Source organism: Osmerus mordax, chromosome 3, assembly GCF_038355195.1.
Source record: "Osmerus mordax isolate fOsmMor3 chromosome 3, fOsmMor3.pri, whole genome shotgun sequence".
Lineage (NCBI taxonomy): Eukaryota > Metazoa > Chordata > Actinopteri > Osmeriformes > Osmeridae > Osmerus > Osmerus mordax.
Genome location: NC_090052.1, coordinates 317,860 through 338,975, shown reverse-complemented (window position 1 = coordinate 338,975; position 21,116 = coordinate 317,860). Strand labels below are relative to the sequence as shown.

The 21,116-nt window shown below is 48.7% G+C and overlaps 1 protein-coding gene across 1 annotated transcript in view; it reads left to right on the top strand.

The window, feature by feature from the left end:
- Window positions 1-1,938: 1,938 nt before the first annotated feature.
- Window positions 1,939-21,116, top strand: part of ntn1b (netrin 1b) — a 21,487-nt gene continuing 2,309 nt past the window's right edge. Inside the window, exons 1-4 of the mRNA XM_067231112.1 lie at window positions 1,939-2,953; window positions 17,551-17,739; window positions 17,862-18,011; window positions 21,048-21,101. Coding sequence (XP_067087213.1) covers window positions 1,939-2,953; window positions 17,551-17,739; window positions 17,862-18,011; window positions 21,048-21,101 — 1,408 coding nt within the window. The remainder of the gene's footprint in view (window positions 2,954-17,550; window positions 17,740-17,861; window positions 18,012-21,047; window positions 21,102-21,116) is intronic.

The following is a 21,116-nucleotide window of genomic DNA, read 5'->3' as shown; positions in this document are numbered from 1 at the left end:
ATATATTTAAACATTTAGTCATTTAGCAGACGCTCTTATCCAGAGAGACTTACAGTAAGTACAGGGACATTCCCCCCGAGGCATGTAGGGTGAAGTGCATTGCCCAAGGACACAACGTCATTTGGCACAGCCGGGAATCGAACCGGTAAAATTACGAGCCCGACTCCCTAACCGCTCGACCACCTGACTCCCTCTAACACCGGGCTCTAATGTGTAAAAACACACTGCTCTGTCTCCTTCTAAATCGTGATGTGTATAAGCAGCCGCGGGCGAGACTCGCCAGAAATACACTCACCAGGCTGTAAGCGAGAGTGTCTCTGACGACCCGACCACGCGATGGCGCTCCGGCATCATTTACGCACGAGCTTCTGAAGCTAGGACAAGTGATACTCCGCGGTGACGGCGATGCACAAAGTTTATTCCTGTAGTGGACAGAACGTGCACTTAGGAGATGACTATCGGTTCCTACGAGAACTGAAGGCCACTGATTAGTCTCCTCTGTTACCTTTGTTGGTTTGTAAACAGTCAGGTGACCTGAACAGTCAGGTGACCTGAATAAATTATGCTAGCATCTCGTTGGGTCGGAACGGAATAAATGTGTATCATGAATGAGATGCCCTTTCTTGCTGTATCCCACAAACCGAGCATAACTATTCCAGAACACGGCTAAACACTAAGTCTACCAGTACACATCCAGACCCTAACCTGTTACACAGTTATTACACCTGTTACAGCACTGTAGCTATGTTGGTCAAATGTAGGCTACTACATCATCACTAAACACCTTGTGCATTGGTTGAGTTAGGGTTCTGGTAACCTTCTAATGAGGAAACAAAAGATGCTGATGGTTCACAGTTAGAGCTCTGGCAAAGGGTGTAGCATTTCCAGAAATTTTGACCATTACATTTATTTTGGTTATTTTAGCTACTACTAGCTAATCAAAAGGGATCCTTCACTAAATAACTGAATTGAGACACTTGCGAACAGCTTTCTCATGCGACGTACAATTAGCGGAATATCACAACATTCCAACGCATCTTAATTAGTTTACCTCGCGAATCTAAAGAATCACGCAGGCGTGTGTCATTAAATTATTCTAACATAAAAAGGAATGGCTTTCGCTCTCTCTTGCTATTGGACTAAGGTAACGTTTGAACTACTTGTTATCTAGTTAAACTGCTCGGAAGCGAAACCAAACAGGAAAACACGCTGCCAATTTAGAAATAAAAAGAAATCTCTGAAATTGTGTTGATTGGAAGCCTGCCGATAGAGGTCGCTCTGCCATCCACTCAAGGGTTTTTTGTGAGAGCGTCTCCATAGCAGCCCGCCACCTCGAGCGCCCCCGGATAACTGGCTCGCTCTTGTCTGTCAAAGCAGAGCGCGCGGCAGACGGGGAACGGGACAGAGAGGTGTGGCGGAGAGGAAGACAGAGTGAGGGAAGTTGATAGAGAGGACCTTTTCATAACCTGTTTGTATTGAACTTCAGCTCAAACACCAGAGATTAACGGGAGTGTCTCGTGCGTAAAGACAGTAGTCGACTGGGGACTCGAGTTTTGCATCCAGGACAAGTCTACAGGCTCGGCTTTTGGAGTTGTCTTTTTTCATCACATAAGATAAAAACAGGTTGATCCATTACTATACACGGCTGCGCTTCTGCATGTGTTTACAGATTCTCACGTGCGTGGTTGATTTAACCTCAGGCCTATGTTTTCTTTTTTTAGTTTGTGAATTTGCGGGATAATTTTTGTTCTAGCCTACTTTAGGTGTGAATGCCATGCGTAAAACCGTGTATTTCTTCCAGTGTAACCTATTTGATTCAGTGGAGACTATTTCAGCATTTTAGATTAAAGCATCTTGAAATTGTTCAACTGTGTTAACGTTTTCTTTCTACTCATCTCCATGACTCAGTGCAGCGGACACCGAGAATCCCGGGTTACCATGACGCGGAATCTGGAGGTGTGGGTCACCGCGGTGGCCGCATGCCTACTAGCTGAGGGAGTGCTCGCAGGGTATGGCATGAGCATGTTCGCTGCACAATCCTCCCTTCCGGACCCCTGCTACGACGAGAATGGAAACCCCCGGAGATGTATCCCGGATTTTGTTAACTCTGCTTTCGGTAAGGACGTGCGCGTCTCCAGCACCTGTGGAACCCCGGCCACCCGGTACTGTGTCGTGAGCGAGACGGGAGAGGAGAGAACAAGGGATTGTCACACGTGCGACAGTGAGGATCCCAAAAAGGCTCACCCACCGGCGTATTTAACGGATCTTAACAACCCACACAATCTGACCTGTTGGCAATCTGAGAACTATGTACAATACCCGCTGAACGTCACGCTCGCGCTGTCTCTCGGGAAGAAGTTTGAGGTGACCTACGTCAGTCTGCAGTTCTGCTCCCCGCGCCCGGAGTCCATGGCCATCTTCAAATCCATGGACTACGGCAAGTCATGGGTTCCGTTCCAGTTCTACTCTACCCAGTGTAAGAAGATGTACGGCCGCCAGAACAAGGCAGCCATCACCAAGGTGAATGAGCAGGAGGCTATCTGCACAGACTCGCACACTGACATGCACCCTCTCACCGGCGGCCTCATCGCGTTCAGCACCCTGGACGGTAGGCCATCTGCGCACGACTTTGATAACTCCCCGGTGCTGCAAGACTGGGTCACGGCCACCGACATCAAGGTTATGTTCAGCCGGTTGCACACTTTCGGAGACGAGAATGAGGACGACTCAGAGCTGGCGCGCGATTCCTACTTCTACGCAGTGTCTGACCTGCAGGTTGGCGGACGGTGCAAATGTAACGGGCACGCCTCGAAGTGCGTGAAAGACCGGGATGGGAACTTGGTGTGTGAGTGCAAGCACAACACCGCGGGACCGGAGTGCGACAGGTGCAAGCCGTTCCATTACGACCGGCCGTGGCAGCGCGCGACGGCCAGAGAGGCCAACGAATGTGTTGGTAAGTCAACGGTGCTGTGTTTTTTCTGATTGAAATGATCGTGTAAATATTTTGCGTATTACATAATTGAAAACGTATCTGTTATTATCGCAACGTATTGCTTTCATCACCAAACTGAGCCTTTTAGGCCAAAGTTAAATCCAAATTCAATGAATGCAGTTTGCTGTTTCGCGGAAATCTCTCTCAATATTTTGTTTTAATTATTTATAAATAGCTAAATATCAGGTATAAATTATGTTTTATGAAATTAATGTCTTAGTCTTAGCAATTAAGCTACCTAAAATAAAATGTTTTTAAGTATTTTGTTAGATAAACTTTTCCTGGGTTGTTATGTGTAGGCAATATTATGTTGCCAAATTAGATCAAATATAAAACCAAAAACTACATAGAAAATAATGTTGCGATTTTGATCATCCTAGTTTAACTGAGACTGAGACTGGGCCGGTAGTTATGACACAGCTCCGACCCAAAACGAGACAAATAAATGCTACAGAATCAGATGTAAAAGGTAGCATGTTCGTTCCTAAATCTTTCATGAAACAGCCAGACAGAGAAAAAGAGACTAAATAGACAGAAATTGTAGTAATTGGGTGTGCTTTGCCTTCGGCAAGGGCTCAACCTTTGTTCTCTCACATATATATTATTGGGTGTGCTCAAGCCTTCGGCAAGAGCACAACCTTTGTTCTCTCACATATATATTATTGTGAGAATGCTGTTAAGCATTCTCACTATTGTTTTCCTGTTTCTCTTTATTATTATTATTATTATATCAACTTCTTAGTTCTTCCGCCGTTTTTGGGCCTTTAACTAGTTCTGCATACTTACACCGATTCCTACAATCTTTGTATCAAAACGTTCAGCTCCTTCAGGAGATGTTGGCTATGACTTTTGGTATTTCTCACTTTTATACTTTTTAAGACATTAAGGTTTTTGTGCAAATTATTCTCCCATTAAAAGTAATGGTAAATCCTTTCAAATCATTAAAAAGCTTCCTCCTCTTTCAAACGTAACTACTTCAGCATACTTTCAGCTAGAGACACCATTCAACCTTTAAAATGTTCACAAGACATTCAGCTATTCCCAAATGATTCAGCTTTTTCAAATATTCAGCCAATTTTGAATTATGACAGTTTGAAATACATTAAAATGTTTGCTCCTTCTTGATTTTTATGAATGAGAAGCAAGCAGAGTGGCACACTGCTGGCTGCTCTTTTTCTGATATTCAACTAAATTGTCAAACAAATTCCTCTAACGTTCATATAGTTTAACTTACAGAAACAAGTTATACCTTAAAATGTAGGAAGAATTGTCCTCTTTCAGCGAATGTAACTACTAAAGAGCTCACACTTACAGATTTTCAGCTATGAGCCTTGAAGCGAGAGCAGCCTTTCAAATTCTCTCACTAACTTCAATGGAGAGGTGGGTAAAATCCGTCAGAGAAAGCGAAAGAAAAAAGATTTTGAAACTGCCGGTAGAGTCGTATTTCTGACCGCACAGACATATAAAGGACATCTCTGGTTTCGGCAGAGTCTTGGGTCTTGGAAAATATTAAAATATAAATATTATATTTTGGATTGGACGTATAGTTTTGCGTCTAGGTTAACTTGTTTGAGGTGTGGATTCTAGCTACATTAGTTATTCTCTCTGCCCAGCTCGTTAGCGATCACAGCTGCTCCATCGCCGTGGCAACCAAACAAACACGCACCAGGAAAGCAAAAGGAACACGTTTTTGAAACTGCAGGTAGAGTAGTATTTCTGACTGCACAGACATATAAAGAATATCTCTGGTTTCGGCAGAGTCTTGGGTCTCGGAAAATATCCTTATTTTTTGGATTGGACGTACAGTTTTGCGTCTAGGTTAACTTGTTTGAGGTGTGGATTCTAGCTACATTTCTATTATTCTCTACCCTCAGCGCGTTAGCAATCATAGCTGCACCATCACCGTAACGACAGACACGCACCACTCAGTCTCTCACACAGGTGATTGGTGCGTTTACTTGACCATGAGAAACCCGATTACTAGCAATTGTCGGTTTATGCCAATTATAGATTACTCCGTTTAGATGTGTAATTAGTTATGCGATTACTCAATAAACGCGTCTACATGATTCTTTTTATTAATCGTTGTATGCTCCACGGACAAAACTTGCACCATCATCCTTCTGCAACAAAGTGTCGCCGTTTCTTCCTGTATCGGCTCTACTGCTGTATGTTTCATTCCATCAACACATTGAATCCTACTAAGAAAGCCGAGTAAACACACTCAATGTTAGGCTACATCTGCTACTGCTATTACTATCCCAACTATAATTTCAGCTGTTAAAACGATAATATTCTTGTTACGACTAGCTAGCCTAGGCCTACTTCTTCTTCTGTTTAACAGTTCAGCTTTCAGCTTCTCCCGCATTGTAGGCTATTTTAGCTCTTAGCTTTGTTAAGATGATGCAGTTCAGATTCCACACTGCCTCTTTTGTGTGACTCACACATTTTTGAAATTAATTTCAGCTTTCAGCTTGCGGGTATTTTCTCATTTCTCACTTTTATACTTTTTAAAATATGAAGGTTTTTGTGCAAATTATTCTCTCTTTAAAAGTAATGGTAAATCCTTTCAAATCATTGTTGGAATGCTGCTCCAGCCCCTTTCAAAAATACCTTTCGGTTGCTTTGAAGCTTCAGCTCATAACTTTCTACTAAATTTTAACTTTTCAGCTTTTTTAGCATGGTCAGCTATCCCCATTCAGGTTTTCAGCATTCTCACTACTGTTTCGCAGGAACAGCCTTTTCTAGTTATTATTCTTTTTGCCCCCCTAAAACTCAGTCAATATTTGGCCTACATAGACAACCTAGGTGTCAAAAGTTTCGTCTTGGTAGCGATTGAGTTGCTTCTATTGGGATTTACGTTCCGTTGCATGGTTTAGGCTCAAGTTACGTTTTTGTGGCGAAAAGTGAAGCTAACGGTGGCTAATTTGCTAGCCAAAGTCACTGACTTTACTAACGTCACTACGTCACTAACGTCACGAAAACACGCGTGACTACCTGTAGCAGAACATTCGTTTAGCATCTGTTAACTTGGGGGATAGCTAGGCTAACTATAGCTTTACTGCAAGGCAGCTGCAGAAACGCCACAAGTGAAGAGGCCAGGGTGATAACTATTTACTCATTGGGTGTGCTCAAGCCTTCGGCGAGAGCACAACCTTTGTTCTCTCACATATATATTATTATTATTATTTTTATTTCTTTTTGCCCCCCTAAAACTCAGTAAATACTTGGCCTACATAGACAACGTAGGTGTCAAAAGTTTCGTCTTGGTAGCGATTGAGTTGCTTCTATTGGAATTTACGTTCCGTTGCATGGTTTAAGCGTAAGTTAAGTTTTTGTGGCGAAAAGTGAAGCTAACGGTGGCTAATTTGCTAGCCACAGTCACTGACGTTACTAACGTCACTGCGTCACGAAAACACGCGTGACTACCTTTGCCAGAACATTCGTTTCACATCTGTTAACTTGGGGGATAGCTAGGCTAACTATAGCTTTACTGCAAGGCAGCTGCAGAAACGCCACAAGAAAAGAGGCCAGGGTGATAACTATTTACTCATTTTACTTTGTGATATGACACACAATTGTGATGTGTAATGTACAATATAAGCTGATATTATTAAGGAAGTACATCTACTTTCGGAAACAGTAGTCTACTATTTCACTGAAGTATTAGCATCATGACATTAGCCTGTGTTTCCCGGGCAACACATACTACAGTGGTCTATGATGTAGCGTTATCTGTTTTCAATCGTTAAAATAAACATTCCTCACATATACATTTTCGTTGTAGGATTTATTCTGACATTAGAAAACGATTTGTTGGTGAAATTACCATTACCTGTGGTTTCAAACCAGTGTAGCTCACTGCAACGCTGTAGCCTACTGTACCCGAGACTAGTGTGAGTAGCTAACAACAACTCCTCAGCTGTTTAAGTCAAACGGCAACAGAACATGTTCGGCACTCCCCTTACTCAAAAGTCTTTCAGTAGGGAAACTATCTGACTACTAACCTGAACTTCATTGCCACAGCCTAAACTTTGTCAATCTGTTCATGAAAATAATTAATTTCAGCCTAAACCGTACAACGGAACGTTTAATCGAATTCAACCAACGCAATCGCTATCAAGACGAACACAGCAGTAGTCTAGTACTGTACTGTAGTAGTAGAATTTACCGGGGCAGCTTCTCCACACAGGGCTATATCGCATTTTGAGTTGTTACTGACAATGATCGCTACCAGTGAGCTTTTTATGAATGAGCTATTTTCCACTAAATAAATGTCAAGCTTATTTACGTTTTTGGGGGCATATTTTCAGTTAGCAGATGGTACTATTTGAATCGCGATTCTATCTTCTGCCGGTAAAGTCGTAGAATAATCTTAAAAGGGGGTTCTTTATTAATGAATGAATGCAATATGAGTAGTCTAAATGCCTGAAAATATCACGAGAAGGGACAACTTAAAAGGACGTTTAAGTCATAGAGATTAGGTCCATTTGTACACCGGTCTGCCAAATGTATTCGTTTTGATTCAGCCTGTCAGCTGCCTCTTGCAGGGGAAATGAGAAGACATCATATTTCATTCTACACTTCACTCATATTTTGAGTTGTAAATGAGCAGCAAAAAAAAGATGCTTTTAAATCTATGTAATCTTTATAAATAATAAGTAGGCCCGATGCATTTTTATATAAAATATACAGACCCCTGTGCAACCGACGCAAGCAAGCACACCCTACAATTTCCCCAGAAATTGTATCCTCTCTAGTTTTACTTTGTGATATGACACACAATTGTGATGTGTAATGTACAATATAAGCTGATATTATTAAGGAAGTACATCTACTTTCGGAAACAGTAGTCTACTATTTCACTGAAGTATTAGCATCATGACATTAGCCTGTGTTGCCCGGGCAACACATACTACAGTGGTCTATGATGTAGCGTTATCTGTTTTCAATCGTTAAAATAAACGGCTCAAGAAAGACGCACTTGTTCCGGGAGTACAACAGTACTTAGGAACGGTTCGCTTGACCCGATGTTAGTTTCCTCAAGGATCACAATGACTCTTGCTTAGAGACTTGTTGCTTTTGTGGTTAGTGGTAACTGATTTAAATTTTTGTTCTCGCTGTGATATATTGTTTTATTACTGTTGCTTGCTTTTTTCCACAGGTACACTTGCACTTATAGCTGTTCATGTTGTTTAATTGTAACTTGTTTAACTACATGCTCTTATGGTTCTTCCCTTTGGCACTTACTTTGGTTGTTCACAATGTGTGCTTCATGTTTTGGCTACTCGCAATGTTTTTTGGCTATCTTGTTGTTATGATCAGTGACCTATGCACTTTGTAAAGCTCTCTCTTGGAAGTCGCTTTGGATAAAAGCGTCTGCTAAATGAATAAATGTAAATGTAAATGTAAACATTCGTCACATATACATTTTCGTTGTAGGATTTATTCTGACATTAGTAAATTATTTGTTGGTGAAATTACCATTACCTGTGGTTTCAAACCAGTGTACTGTAGCTCACTGCAACGCTGTAGCCTACGCTAGACACACTACAAAAACATCTACAGTACACAGCTGTTTAGGAAGTCAAACGGCGACAGAACATGTTCGGCACTCCCCTTACTTAAATCAAAAGTCTATCTAACTACTAACCTGAACTTCATTGCCACAGCCTAAACGTTGTCAATCTGTTCATGAAAATAAATAATTTCAGCCTAAACCGTACAACGGAACGTTAAATCCAATTCAACCAAGGCAATCGCTACCAAGACGAACACAGCAGTAGTCTAGTACTGTACCGTAGTAGTACAATTTACCGGGGCAGCTTTTCCACACAGGGCTATATCGCATTTTGCGTTGTTAATGACAATGATCGCTACCAGTGAGCTTTTTATGAATGAGCGATTTTCCACAAAATAAATGTCAAGCTTATTTACGTTTTGGGGGGCATATTTTCAGTTAGCAGATGGTACTGTTTGAATCGCGATTTCATCTTCTACTGCCGGGTAACGTCGTAGAATAATCTTCAAAGGGGGTTATTTATTAATGAATGAATGCAATGAGTAGGCTAAATGCCTGAAAATATCACGAGAAGGGAAAAACTTAAAATGACGTTTAAGTCATAGAGATTAGGTCAATTTTTACACCGGTCTGACAAATTTCTTTGTTTTGATTCAACGATGAGGCAGCCTCTTGCAGGGGAAATAAGAAGACATCTATTTCATTCTACACTTCACTCGTATTTTCAGTTGTAAATGAGCAGCAAAAAAAAAATGCTTTTAAATCTATGTAATCTTTATAAATAATAAGTATGCATTTTTATATAAAATATACAGAAATATCAGTTGTAAAAATGTCATTCAAAAACGGACCCCTGTGCAACCGACGCAAGCACACCCTACAATTTCCCCAGAAATGGTACCCTCTCTAGTTCTTTTTTGTTCTCTAATCGCACCCTGGTATGAATTGTAGATACTCAGTCAGACATACACAGTCAGACATTAGACTAAACAAAAAAACAAAACGGTATCATATTGTTGCTTTTTAATTACCTTTACTAAAAGTTGTTTTCAATTTAACCTGTTTTCAATTTAATCTGAAGACAGGCGTGACGTGACATCACCTGACTGGAGCCTGGCAAAGTCAGTTGTCACAAATCTTGAGTACATTTCTCTTGACTCTATAACTGTATCAGTATGTAGCCTGTGCTATGTTCGCCTGCTAAATAGTTTTGTCTGCAAGTTTTAAAACATAGTTTTTCATGTCTGGATTCATAATGAGCTCCGATGTTGATCCTTCGCGATCAGAAAGTGATCCTCTGGAAGAAGGAATTGAATCTGGTTTCTCTAAACACGCACGCACATGAAGCTACTCGTATCTCGTATGTGATTGGACGGGAGATGACGGTGTTCTTATTGATTATCTTTGTCACACAGAGAAAAAACTACTCCTCCACGTGGTGTCCGAGTTCAACTGAAACTGGAGAGAAAGGTTTCCTTTCTGTGGGGGTTAGGGTTAGGGCCTGTGGTGCTGACACTCTGCAGACGTGTGTATGTCTGCGTGTGTCTAGGTGTGTGTGAGTGCCAGGGGGTGTGTATGTGCATGTGTGTGCCTGTTTGTCTATGTGTGTGTGTGTGTGTGTGTATGTATGTGTGCTATCAATAGCAACAAACCACCCTAGAGACTGGGCTGGGTGGGGAGGGGTGGCAGGAGGGAGTAGAGTGGGAGAAGAGGCAGGGGGAGGAGAAGAGGAGTGGAGGGAGGAGAGGAGGGGTAGGAGAGATGGGGTTTGAGAGAAGGGAGGAAGGGGGAACGGAGGAGAAGGCAAGGCCCCTGACAGCACCATGGTATATTCAACCAAACAGAACGAGTGAACTAGCTGTTTCCCTCCTTCTCCTCACTCGCTCCCCCTCAGCTCACACAGAACAAAAGCTTGTCACTCGTGGCGTCCATCATGCCGTCAGTGGGGGTCTGGGGGGGGGGTTCCTGGTGGGTGGAGGGGGGCTTCTGGGGGGGGCACACAGGACAGAATGAGGAAAGGAGAGAAAATAGAGAGAGAGAGAGATAGAACGGGAAAGCGAAAAAGAGAGAGGGGAGTGACGAGAGAGATAGAGATAGAGAGAGGGAATAAAGGGGAGGGAGAGATGGAAGAAGAGAGAGAGGGTGAAAGGGGAGAAAGAGAGGGAGGGAGTGAAGGAGGGAGGGAGGGAGGCAGGGAAAGAGAGGTAGGGTAAAGGACGGGGAGGGAGAGGAGATGATGGAGGGAGGGAGGGATGGAGGGAGGGAGAGGTAGGGAAGAGGATGGAGGGAGGGAGGCAGGGAGGGAGGGAAGAGGATGGAGGGAGGGAGAGGTAGGGAAGAGGATGGAGGGAGGGAGGGAGGGAAGAGGATGGAGGGAGGGAGGGAAGAGGATGGACGGAGGGAGGGAGGGAGGGAAGAGGATGGAGGGAGGGATGGAGGGAGGGAGGGAGAGGTAGGTAAGAGGATGGAGCGAGGTAGGGAAGAGGAGGGAGGGATGGAGGGAGGGAGAGGTAGGTAAGAGGATGGAGGGAGGGAGGGAGGGAAGAGGATGGAGGGAGGGAGGGAGAGGTAGGGAAGAGGATGGAGGGAGGGAGAGGTAGGGAAGAGGATGGAGGGAGGGAGGCAGGGAGGGAGGGAAGAGGATGGAGGGAGGGAGAGGTAGGGAAGAGGATGGAGGGAGGGAGGGAAGAGGATGGAGGGAGGGAGGGAGGGAAGAGGATGGACGGAGGGAGGGAGGGAAGAGGATGGAGGGAGGGAGAGGTAGGTAAGAGGATGGAGGGAGGGAGGGAGGGAGGGAGGGAGAGGTAGGGAAGAGGAGGGAGGGATAGAGGGAGGGAGAGGTAGGTAAGAGGATGGAGGGAGGGAGGGAGGGAGGAAAGAGGATGGAGGGAGGGAGAGGTAGGTAAGAGGATGGAGGGAGGGATGGAGGGAGGGAGAGGTAGGTAAGAGGATGGAGGGACGGAGGGAGGGAGGGAGGGAGGGAGGAGGCTCAGTGTCGTGGCAGCAGGGCCACATTGTGCCTTTGCTGCTAATGATCGTTCTGTTTGACATTCCTCACAGCCTCTCAATTCAACACTTTAGAAACAGGAGAGAGGAGAAGCAGAGGAGAGATGAGAGAGTGGGAGGGAGACAGAGTGGGGGGGAGAGAGAGTGGGAGGGAGAGAGAGAGAGAGTGGGGGGGAGAGAGAGTGGGAGGGAGAGAGAGTGGGGGGGAGAGAGAGGGTAGCAGGAGAGAGAAAGAGAGAGGGAAAGAAAAATAGAGGGGGCGTGGAAGAAGAAAGAGACAGAAATGGTTTAATTCATTAGGAAACTTGCCTAACTGTTTTATTTTGGCAGCAAAGTATGCAGCAAACCTGCCATGACATTAGGACAACCAGTGGAACAAGGAACGTATTATACATAACTCCTAGCAAAAGTTTTTATTTGGTTTACTGAATTGACCTTTAGTAGGTGAGTGCACAGGATTGCATCTGTGCATCTGTACATGCATGTGCGTGTGTCAAGACATACATGGTTGTATGTGTATGTGTGTGTGTCTGATCATTTGTGGGTTGGGATGTGTCCATATGTGCATGCCTTGGTGTGTAAGTGGGCTGGGATGTGTCCATATGTGCATGCCTTGGTGTGTAAGTGGGCTGGGATGTGTCCATATGTGCATGCCTTGGTGTGTAAGTGGGCTGGGATGTGTCCATATGTGCATGCCTTGCTGCTAGCCATTTTGGTGCCCTAAGCATAATTCCTTTATGATTCCCCCCTCAAACCCACTCCCACCCAGAGAGTTGTTTTTGCCAGTTTAATTTTGTATTACCAAACATATAACTCAATACCAATAACACAATAGCAGCATCACAATGTAACACCTATTCAGAGGTGGTGGTTCTCTGCTGTGTATCTGTCCCTAAACTGCTGGTTGAGGGTGGTTGATCAGGGCTTGGTCCTGTTGTGGAGTCTACAGAGCTGCTGGTTGAGGGTGGTTGATCAGGGCTTGGTCCTGTTGTGGAGTCTACAGACCTGCTGGTTGAGGGTGGTTGATCAGGGCTTGGTCCTGTTGTGGAGTCTACAGAGCTGCTGGTTGAGGGTGGTTGATCAGGGCTTGGTCCTGTTGTGGAGTCTACAGAGCTGCTGGTTGAGGGTGGTTGATCAGGGCTCGGTCCTGTTGTGGAGTCTACAGACCTGCTGGTTGAGGGTGGTTGATCAGGGCTTGGTCCTGTTGTGGAGTCTACAGACCTGCTGGTTGAGGGTGGTTGATCAGGGCTTGGTCCTGTTGTGGAGTCTACAGACCTGCTGGCCAGCTGGGGCTGATGTGTGCCTGAACTGCTTGGAGATGGTTGCTCCTCCTTGTACTTCCTCTGGCCAGGTGCTCCTCCTTGTACTTCCTCTGGCCAGGTGCTCCTCCTTGTACTTCCTCTGGCCAGGTGCTCCTCCTTGTACTTCCTCTGGCCAGGTGCTCCTCCTTGTACTTCCTCTGGCCAGGTGCTCCTCCTTGTACTTCCTCTGGCCAGGTGCTCCTCCTTGTACTTCCTCTGGCCAGGTGCTCCTCCTTGTACTTCCTCTGGCCAGGTGCTCCTCCTTGTACTTCCTCTGGCCAGGTGCTCCTCCTTGTACTTCCTCTGGCCAGGTGCTCCTCCTTGTACTTCCTCTGGCCAGGTGCTCCTCCTTGTACTTCCTCTGGCCAGGTGCTCCTCCTTGAACTTCCTCTGGCCAGGTGCTCCTCCTTGTACTTCCTCTGGCCAGGTGCTCCTCCTTGTACTTCCTCTGGCCAGGTGCTCCTCCTTGTACTTCCTCTGGCCAGGTGCTCCTCCTTGTACTTCCTCTGGCCAGGTGCTCCTCCTTGTACTTCCTCTGGCCAGGTGCTCCTCCTTGTACTTCCTCTGGCCAGGTGCTCCTCCTTGTACTTCCTCTGGCCAGGTGCTCCTCCTTGTACTTCCTCTGGCCAGGTGCTCCTCCTTGTACTTCCTCTGGCCAGGTGCTCCTCCTTGTACTTCCTCTGGCCAGGTGCTCCTCCTTGTACTTCCTCTGGCCAGGTGCTCCTCCTTGTACTTCCTCTGGCCAGGTGCTCCTCCTTGTACTTCCTCTGGCCAGGTGCTCCTCCTTGTACTTCCTCTGGCCAGGTGCTCCTCCTTGTACTTCCTCTGGCCAGGTGCTCCTCCTTGTACTTCCTCTGGCCAGGTGCTCCTCCTTGTACTTCCTCTGGCCAGGTGCTCCTCCTTGTACTTCCTCTGGCCAGGTGCTCCTCCTTGTACTTCCTCTGGCCAGGTGCTCCTCCTTGTACTTCCTCTGGCCAGGTGCTCCTCCTTGTACGTATCTCAGTATTTGAACCTGCATTCATTTAGAAATACGAAGAAAAAGGATCAGTATAGAAAGAGACAAAATATTAAAACAAAGAATCTTATACCGAAAACATTATTAACATTTAAAACTGAGGAGCTCTCCACCTTTATTACTTAGGATATTCACAAACTATTTGATAAATCTAATATAAAACCATAATAGAATGTAAAGTAAAGTAACAGCTAGCTGGCTTCAGTTACTTGTAAAATGCATATATGTTTAACAGTAAAATCTCAATTTAGCTTGCACCTAAGTTATAACATATTTGAGTTTGCTAACATTAGCAATAACATCAGCTAGTTCGAGGTGTATGCATAGGCTAACCTTTACATTAGCAGCACATTTCCCGTATTTAAGAATGATTAAACATGGACTTACCTGCAAGTGATGCACGGGCACCATCTCGCAGTTTCTTCTTCTTTCTCTTCTCTGCTCCTGACTCCTGCCGTCGTTTCGAGGCCATTTTGACAGTTTTTCTCTTGTTATTGACAACCAATCCGTTTCACCATCCCCCAAGGTTAAGAGTCTGGGTGTCATCCTTGTACTTCCTCTGGCCAGGTGCTCCCACCCTGTCTAGGGGGGGCCCTGGGACCACCAGCCACCCCACACCTGTCTAGGGGGGGCCCTGGGACCACCAGCCACCCCCACACCTGTCTAGGGGGGGCCCTGGGACCACCAGACACCCCCACACCTGTCTAGGGGGGGCCCTGGGACCACCAGCCACCCCCACACCTGTCTCTAGGTTTAGCACACACCCTCCCTCACCCCCCACACCCGTCTCTGTAGCACACCCCCTCTTTCCCCCCCCCCCACATCTGTCTCTAGGTTTAGCACACAAAACATCAACACCCCAACGTGCTAACATCATGCTCTATGTCAACACCCCAACGTGCTAACATCATGCTCTATGTCAACACCCCAACGTGCTAACATCATGCAGACCTGCATTATACGGCCCGCAGCCCACACCCGGCCCGCGTGAGGTAAATAACAAATAAAAAATAGATAAATAAATGTGTTCAAAGAAAGGTTGATACAGAATGTAGAGTTTTTAACAACACATGGACTTCTAAGTATCTGATGGTTACTTGACTGATGCAGGGTGGGCGCAGGCTGCTGATGGTTACTTGACTGATGCAGGGTGGGCGCGGGATGCTGATGGTTACTTGACTGATGCAGGGTTGGCGCGGGCTGCTGATGGTTACTTGACTGATGCAGAGTGGGCGCGGGATGCTGATGGTTACTTGACTGATGCAGGGTGGGCGCGGGATGCTGATGGTTACTTGACTGATGCAGGGTGGGCGCGGGATGCTGATGGTTACTTGACTGATGCAGGGTGGGCGCGGGCTGCTGATGGTTACTTGACTGATGCAGGGTGGGCGCGGGCTGCTGATGGTTACTTGACTGATGCAGAGTGGGCTGCAGCCTCTCTCCCCCACTGCAGCCTCTCTCCCACTGCAGCCTCTCTCCCACTGCAGCCTCTCTCCCCCACTGCAGCCTCTCTCCCACTGCAGCCTCTCTCCCACTGCAGCCTCTCTCTCCCACTGCAGCCTCTCTCCCACTGCAGCCTCTCTCTCCAACTGCAGCCTCTCTCCCACTGCAGCCTCTCTCCCACTGCAGCCTCTCTCCCACTGCAGCCTCTCTCCCCCACTGCAGCCTCTCTCCCACTGCAGCCTCTCTCCCCCACTGCAGCCTCTCTCCCACTGCAGCCTCTCTCCCACTGCAGCCTCTCTCCCACTGCAGCCTCTCTCCCCCACTGCAGCCTCTCTCCCACTGCAGCCTCTCTCCCACTGCAGCCTCCAAGAAAAACAGCAGATTGTCTAAGAATTAGTGTGTGTGAAGCGTGTATGTGTGTGTGTATGAAGTGTGTATGTGAGTGTGTGTGTGTGTGTGTGTAAGTGTGTGCGTGTATGTGAGTGTGTGTGTGTATGTGAGTGTGTGTGTGTATGTAAGTGTGTGTGCGTATACTTAGCAGTGCGTTAAGCTGGGAACACAAGTCTCTGACTCCCGGTCCATCAGCACCGGATCACCTCAGGGCTGCGTCCTTTCTCCTCTGCTCTTCTCCCTGTACACCAACAGTTGCACCTCCAGTCATCCGTCCGTCAAACTCCTGAAGTTTGCAGACGACGGAGTGGAGTCAGTTGGCTGAGCGGTGAGGGAGTCGGGCTAATAATCCGAAGGTTGCCAGTTCGATTCCCGGTCATGCCAACTGACGTTGTGTCCTTGGGCAAGGCACTTCACCCTACTTGCCTCGGGGGAATGTCCCTGTACTTACTGTAAGTCGCTCTGGATAAGAGCGTCGACTAAAATGACTAAATGTATTGGGCTCATCTCTGGTGGAGACGAGTCTGACTATAGGTGGGAAGCGGCCAACCTGGTGACCTGGTGCAGCCAGAACAACTTAGAGCTCAATGCTCTTAAGACAGTGGAGATGGTTGTGGACTTCAGGAGGAACACAGCCCCACTCACCCCCATCACCCGGTGTGACTCCCCAGTCAACACGGTGGAGTCCTTCCGCTTCCTGGGCACTATCCTCTCCCAGGACCTCAAGTGGGAACTGAACATCAGCTCCCTCATCAAGAAAGCACAACAGAGGATGTACTTCCTTCGGCAGCTGAAGAAGTTCAACCTGCCAAAGACAATGATGGTGCACTTCTACTCAGCCATCATTGAGTCCATCCTCACCTCCTCCATCACCGTCTGGTACGCTGCTGCCACTGCCAAGGACAAGAGCAGACTGCAGCGTATCATCCGTACTGCTGAGAAGGTGATTGGCTGCAATCTGCCTACCCTCGAGGACCTGCACACCTCGAGGACCCTGAGGCGAGCGAGGAAGATTGTGGCCGACTCCTCCCACCCTGGACACTCCCTGTTTCAGTCACTCCCCTCCGGCAGAAGGCTGCGGTCTATCAGGACCAATACCTCACGCCACAAAAACAGTTTCTTCCCTTCCGCTGTTGGCCTCTTCAACAAGGCCAAGGGACCACACTGACTCAATGACTTCTTGCTTAAAACACTCTGCTTTTTGCACTGCATTACAACATGGTATCTTGTACATTTGTATTTTTTGTAATATTTGTATTTTTGTATTTTTATATTGTAATTTACGGCAACTTATATTTTATTGTATATTTAATTCTATTCTAATCCCACTTAGTACTGCTAGTTTATGTACCCTTAGTATAGTTAGTCCACATATTTAAATTTTAGGTATATGTTTATTGTATGCACCTTCCTGCCAAAGCAAATTCCTTGTCTGTGCAAACTTTCATGGCGAATAAATCCCTTTCTGATTCTGATTCTGATTCTTTGAGGCTTGTGGGAACGGAAGTTTCTAGTGTGACATTACAAGAGGTCAAAGTTCAACTGCATCAGCAGGTGCAGGAGGGGAGGGCAGGAGAGGAGGAAGATTGAGGTTGTGGGTGTAGCTCAGTGGGAGGGCATTGGACCACAGATCAAGAGATTGCAGGTTGAAATGACCCTGGATAAAACAGTCTGCTAAATGAACACATCATTATTATATTGGAGGAGGGAGTGGTTTGTGATGACAGACATGAACCTCACCTTCCCCAATCTCCTCCCCCCTTCGTCCTCTTAACGTCTCCCTCCCCCCTTTCCCTTCCTAATCTTGTCCCCTCTCTCCCCTCCTCCCCTCTTTCTCCCCTCCTCCCCTAACCTTAACCCTCTCTCCCCTCTCTCCCCCAAGCCTGCCACTGTAACCTCCATGCCCGCCGATGTCGGTTCAACATGGAGCTGTTTAAACTGTCCGGGCGGCGCAGTGGAGGGGTGTGTCTGAACTGTCGTCACAACACGGCTGGGCGGCACTGCCACTACTGCAGGGAAGGTTTCTACAGAGACCTGACCAAGGCTATCTCCCACAGGAGAGCCTGCAAAGGTACACACACATACTGCTAGCATAAGTTTGAGCACATACTCTTGGTCCTGGTCCTGGTCATGGTCCTCGTTATGGTGCTAGTTCTGGTTTAGACCAGATTGCTTGTGACTGTTTTCCCCCAGCATGTGACTGCCACCCGGTGGGGGCTGCAGGGAAGACGTGTAACCAGACGACCGGCCAGTGTCCCTGCAAGGACGGTGTGACGGGCATCACCTGCAACCGCTGTGCTAAAGGCTACCAGCAGAGCCGCTCCCCTATCGCCCCCTGCATCAGTAGGTACCTCCCTCCCCTCTTCACTTTCCTCCTCCTCCTCCCCCTCCTCCACCTTAGTGTAGCGCTAGCAGGCTAACAGTGCTGGCAGGAACAGATAAGATTACACTCTGAGATGTGTTAGCGTAGTGTAGCATAGCGACTAGCAGGCTAACAGTGCTGGCTGGCAGGAACAGATAAGATTACACAGACAACTGCTGCTGTCGTCACAAGAGCGATGTACAGTGCTGAACTACCTCAGCATGTAACATGTTTGATAAAGGCTTGTTTGAAGACTGAGGTCTGGAAACCATAGCGACAAGTCTGGCTTGCAGCTACTAAGATGAAACAGACCTGGGAACATTTACATTTGATATTTTATCATTCATGAACACATTAGAAAAGGCAAAGGGAGAGAGAAGACCATCTCAATATCTTGATATTAAATCTGATTTAGCCCAGCCCTGACACAAACACTCTTTCTCTATCTCTCTCCCTTCAATCAAATCCAATTTAATTTGTATAGCCCTTTATACTAACAATGTCACACAGGGCTTCAATATGCCCATAGAACTGCACCTAATCCAACCTAAAACACTCAAGGAAGACAAGGAAAAACTCCCAGAAAAACGCAAAAAAAGCGCTCCACTCCTGCAGAGACGGTCGGTGACACAGAGAGGTGCAGACCAGAGGCTGAACAAGAGTAGAGATAAAACAAAACATTGAACCACAGACGTATTTCCCCCTCTCTCTCCTGAGTGTGTATGTGTCTGTATCTACTGATGAAGCAAGTTGATGGGGGGATCAGGGTGTCTTGGAGGCCCGTGTGGACTGTGGAGGGCCGTGTGGACTGTGAGGCCCGTGTGGACTGTGGAGGGCCGTGTGGACTGTGGAGGCCCGTGTGGACTGTGGAGGGGCGTGTGGACTGTGGAGGGCCGTGTGGACTGTGGAGGGCCGTGTGGACTGTGGAGGGGCGTGTGGACTGTGGAGGGGCGTGTGGACTGTGGAGGGCCGTGTGGACTGTGGAGGCCCGTGTGGACTGTGGAGGGCCGTGTGGACTGTGGAGGGGCGTGTGGACTGTGGAGGGGCGTGTGGACTGTGGAGGGCCGTGTGGACTGTGGAGGCCGTGTGGACTGTGGAGGGCCGTGTGGACTGTGGAGGCCCGTGTGGACTGTGGAGGGCCGTGTGGACTGTGGAGGGCCGTGTGGACTGTGGAGGGCCGTGTGGACTGTGGAGGGCCGTGTGGACTGTGGAGGGGCGTGTGGACTGTGGAGGGCCGTGTGGACTGTGGAGGGCCGTGTGGACTGTGGAGGCCGTGTGGACTGTGGAGGCCCGTGTGGACTGTGGAGGGGCGTGTGGACTGTGGAGGCCCGTGTGGACTGTGGAGGGGCGTGTGGACTGTGGAGGGGCGTGTGGACTGTGGAGGCCCGTGTGGACTGTGGAGGCCCGTGTGGACTGTGGAGGGCCGTGTGGACTGTGGAGGGGCGTGTGGACTGTGGAGGGGCGTGTGGACTGTGGAGGGCCGTGTGGACTGTGGAGGCCCGTGTGGACTGTGGAGGGCCGTGTGGACTGTTGGAGGCCCGTGTGGACTGTGGAGGGCCGTGTGGACTGTGGAGGGCCGTGTGGACTGTGGAGGGCCGTGTGGACTGTGGAGGGCCGTGTGACTGTGGAGGGGCGTGTGGACTGTGGAGGGCCGTGTGGACTGTGGAGGGCCGTGTGGACTGTGGAGGGCCGTGTGGACTGTGGAGGGCCGTGTGGACTGTGGAGGCCCCGTGTGGACTGTGGAGGGGCGTGTGGACTGTGGAGGCCGTGTGGACTGTGGAGGGGCGTGTGGACTGTGGAGGGGCGTGTGGACTGTGGAGGCCCGTGTGGACTGTGGAGGGCCGTGTGGACTGTGGAGGGCCGTGTGGACTGTGGAGGCCCGTGTGGACTGTGGAGGGCCGTGTGGACTGTGGAGGGCCGTGTGGACTGTGGAGGGCCGTGTGGACTGTGGAGGGCGTGTGGACTGTGGAGGGCCGTGTGGACTGTGGAGGGGCGTGTGGACTGTGGAGGGCCGTGTGGACTGTGGAGGGGCGTGTGGACTGTGGAGGGCCGTGTGGACTGTGGAGGGCCGTGTGGACTGTGGAGGGCCGTGTGGACTGTGGAGGGCGTGTGGACTGTGGAGGCCCGTGTGGACTGTGAGGGGCGTGTGGACTGTGGAGGCCCGTGTGGACTGTGGAGGGGCGTGTGGACTGTGGAGGGGGCGTGTGGACTGTGGAGGCCCGTGTGGACTGTGGAGGGCCGTGTGGACTGTGGAGGGCCGTTGTGGACTGTGGAGGGGCCGTGTGGACTGTGGAGGGCCGTGTGGACTGTGGAGGGGCGTGTGGACTGTGGAGGCCCGTGTGGACTGTGGAGGGGCGTGTGGACTGTGGAGGGCCGTGTGGACTGTGGAGGCCGTGTGGACTGTGGAGGGCCGTGTGGACTGTGGAGGGGCGTGTGGACTGTGGAGGGCCGTGTGGACTGTGGAGGGCCGTGTGGACTGTGGAGGGGCGTGTGGACTGTGGAGGGGCGTGTGGACTGTGGAGGGGCGTGTGGACTGTGGAGGGCCGTGTGGACTGTGGAGGGCCGTGTGGACTGTGGAGGGGCGTGTGGACTGTGGAGGGCCGTGTGGACTGTGGAGGGGCGTGTGGACTGTGGAGGGCCGTGTGGACTGTGGAGGGGCGTGTGGACTGTGGAGGGCCGTGTGGACTGTGGAGGGGCGTGTGGACTGTTGAGGCCCGTGTGGACTGTTGAGGCCCGTGTGGACTGTGGAGGGGCGTGTGGACTGTGGAGGCCCGTGTGGACTGTGGAGGGGCGTGTGGACTGTGGAGTTTGTGTGGGGTGGGGTGCATGTTTTTATAACACAAAAACATTGTTTTAGAGGTGAGTGTCTCAGTAAAGAGCATCAAAAGTCAAAAGTCTCTCTGCCCGTCTCTCTCCCCTCTCCCCCCTGTCTTTCCCTTCCTCTCTATCTCTCTCCCTTCCCCCTCTCCCCCCCCCTCTCCCTCCCCCTCTCCCCCCCTCCCTTCTGTCTCCCCCAGAGATCCCAGTGGTGTCTCCTACATCTACCTACTCCAGCTCAGAGGAGACTTCAGGTTAGACTTGCTGAT